At 37.9% G+C, this 3,307-nt stretch overlaps 1 protein-coding gene across 1 annotated transcript; it reads left to right on the top strand.

Annotated features, from left to right (window-relative positions):
- Positions 1-609: 609 nt before the first annotated feature.
- LOC121752886 lies at positions 610-1,155 on the top strand. Its single transcript, XM_042147979.1, has 2 exons — positions 610-759; positions 922-1,155. The coding sequence occupies exons 1-2, from the start codon at positions 610-612 to the stop codon at positions 1,153-1,155; spliced, it is 384 nt and encodes a 127-aa protein (XP_042003913.1).
- Positions 1,156-3,307: the final 2,152 nt, after the last annotated feature.

The raw sequence follows: 3,307 nt of genomic DNA on the forward strand, positions 1-3,307 counted from the left end.
TCTGGCAAGCTCTTCCCACAATAAAATTTCCAAGCTCTATTGGTATAGCTCAAGCCCTTTAAAGTTGTAACTTTTCTTTTTGGGAGTGAGCATAATGAGCCCAATTGAGCCTAATCTTTGCACTTCATGAAAATTTTATTGCAAGCTATCGGTGAGAATTTGTGATGAACCAAATTGCTCATGTAATCGAACTAATTAAGATCTATACTACAATGATGACATGAAAGAAGGTTTGACAACCGAGAACGAACGGGAAATGACCTAGAAGCGAGGAAAGAACAAGCAAAGAATTGTGATAGAACTTTTGGAATTAGAGTAGCTATGCCAAAAGTGATATTAATGTCAACTGCGATACAACACAATACGACTTCGTGAGACAAATCCGGAGTCGAATCAAGGAAACAAAAAAAAAAAAAAAATCCTACGCCAATGAGCGCCGAACGGAATTGAAATTTAACACCGGGGAGGAAGTAGGGAGGCAATACTACCCTAATAGAATTTGCCTACAACAACAGCTATCAGGCGACCATAGGTATGGCACCTTACGAAGCATTATACGGGAAAAAGTGCAGATCGCCATTGTATTAGGACGAAGTCGGTGAAAGAAAGATGTTGGGCCCCGAAGTGGTAAATGAGATGGTCGAAATCGTGCGACAAATCAAAGAAAGGATCAAGGAAGCACAAGATCGGCAGAAGTCATACGCAGATGCTCGTCGGACCGACCTGCAGTTTAGCATAGGAGACGAGGTCTTCTTGAAGGTATCTCCTTCTAAGGGGATCATGCGTTTTGGATTCAAGGGAAAGCTGAAACCATGATTTATTGGACCCTACAAAATCCTAGACGAAGTTGGACCAGTGGCGTATCGTTTGGCACTGCCACCAAGTTTCGGAAATGTGCACAATGTTTTCCACGTTTCACAGCTACGGAAGTACGTGTTCGACCCGAAGCACGTGATCTACCATGAAGAAGTGATGTTAAATCCGGACTTGAGTTACGATGAGAAGCCCGAAGCAATCTTAGACCGAAAAGTGCAACAACTGAGGAACAAATCTATCTCTTCAATGAAGGTATTGTGGAGTCACCATGTATACGAGGAGGCCACGTGGGAATTTGAGGACAAGATGAAAGAAAAATACCCGGAACTGTTTGAATAGACCATCGCAAATTTCGGGACGAAATTTCTTTTAAGGGTGATAGAATGTAACGACCCGCTAAATCGATTACCTACACGAAAGAATAGACCACGTATCAAATACACTTTCGACAACAAATCAAGACGAAGAATTGGATAAGAACCGCGTCACATCAGGCACGTTTTCCAATTGGATAAGAATCACGTCACATCAGGCACGTTTTCCAACGCCGCATTAATTACTCGTCACATCAAAACGGAAAGACGTGAATTTTTGTCTTTTATGAAAATTTTTTCTATAAATAGCACCTCCCTTCATTTCATTTCTTTTACTTCGCGATCGAGAAATCCGAGAGAGAAAAGAGAGAGGGGGGAAACGAGAGAGAGAGAGATCGCCGCCGGAGGCGGCGACGGTGGACGGCGGTGCTGAGGATGGCGGATGAGCTATCGATAATTCTCTCAAAATTCGTTGAAGGCTATCTCCGTAAGTTAAGGGTGAAGTCAGGAAATTCAAGTTAAGGAGTTTTAAGCGAACGAGGTGAACTTTCTATCTTATATACAAATGAAAATATGAAATGTTTTGAGATATTTTTATCTATGCAAATGATATTGTCTTGCCATAAATGTTTTGTTTTATATAATGATGCCTATCTGTTTAGTTATACCGAATGTGCTATGCCAAAATGAATGAATGAATGAATGAAACGAATTCGGATTCCATTAGGACCGCAAATCCTATTCGAGTTAGTGTACACAAAGGAATGGACCGTGTGTCATCGTAAGGGTTGGCCGGTCAATGTGATCGTGGAAGGTGGCCACCTTCCCGACACACTATGAACTATCAGATATGGCGGATTACTAGAATGAACTTAGTCTGATCAGACGAACTTTATGAAAATGAACTTAGTAAGCTCGGGCCTATAAGAAAAATCCCCGAGTGTTACTGTAATGATGGCTTGACAATATTTTCAAATGTATATGTGTATTATTTTTCGGCAATGTGTTCACTGAGTACTTTTTGTACTCAGCCCTGCATATATTTCTAAATGTGCAGGTTGAGCAGCGAAGTGGTGGAGGAAGTGCTATTGAGACAAGACATTTAATTCAGTCAGATTTTGACTCTCGGAGGTTCATGTCTTCATTTATGGAACCGCGTTCAATTGTTTCCGTTGTGCATTTTAAAGACTCAAGTCTATTTTGTTCAAAACTCTGATATATATTATTCTTTTAAGCTAATTGAGCCGTTCTTATAAGCTGTTATCCTTAAATGCTATTCTTAATGTTTGTCCCTTGGTCACGATCGCCTCGTTTGCAACACCCCTGGGGTGGGCGGGCGTGACAATAATGATTTCATATACTCTACGAATAGGATTGCAAGTCTAGCTTCTCAATAGAAAAGCTCACAAAGCTCTGTTAGACGATTTGGTTGAGCATATATGGGCAAAATTTGGCAATCGTTACTGAATGTCTAAATTTGATCTTATGTTTTCAATTTCGTATTTCAATTATTGTAATTTATATTTTTTATTTGTTTTGTTTTTATTAATTTTAATTTGTCATTTATTGTGTTTTTTAAAATTTTACTGTGCAATAATAAATATTTTATGTAATAATATTATTATTATTATTAACAATAATATAAAATAAATATATAAAGGAGTTGTTGGGTGGTCATTGATAAACCATAAAAAATGGTGTGGTTGGGTTAGATGAATATTGATGATGTGTAAGATGATGTGAAGGAGATAAAAATTAATTAGATATTGAAAAAGTGGGTTGTTGGGTTGGGTGGTTGCTCATAAATATGGTCTTAGGCCTAACTACAGCCGACAAAAATCTTTTTTTCATTGCATAATACTCCCTCCGTCCGTCAACAGTGTCTCATTTTTTATCGGCTCAGGTTTTAAGAAGGTAATAGAAAAGTTAGTGAAAGATGTGTCTTACTTTTTTATGTTAGTTTTATAATAAAATGTGAGCAAAGTGAATTTGTAAAGTGTGTGGTCCATTTGCCATAAGTGGTAAAAGTGAAAAAAAGACATTTATTCACGAACGGACGAAAAAAAACAAAAAATGAGATATTTAATGGCAGATGGAGTACTTAGTTTAGTAGAAGCTAAAGAAATAAATTTTCAATAATTTCTTTTGAATATGACAAGCTGCTCGTGCCATAGAAG

This window comes from Salvia splendens, chromosome 10, assembly GCF_004379255.2.
Source record: "Salvia splendens isolate huo1 chromosome 10, SspV2, whole genome shotgun sequence".
NCBI classification, from domain to species: Eukaryota; Viridiplantae; Streptophyta; class Magnoliopsida; order Lamiales; family Lamiaceae; genus Salvia; species Salvia splendens.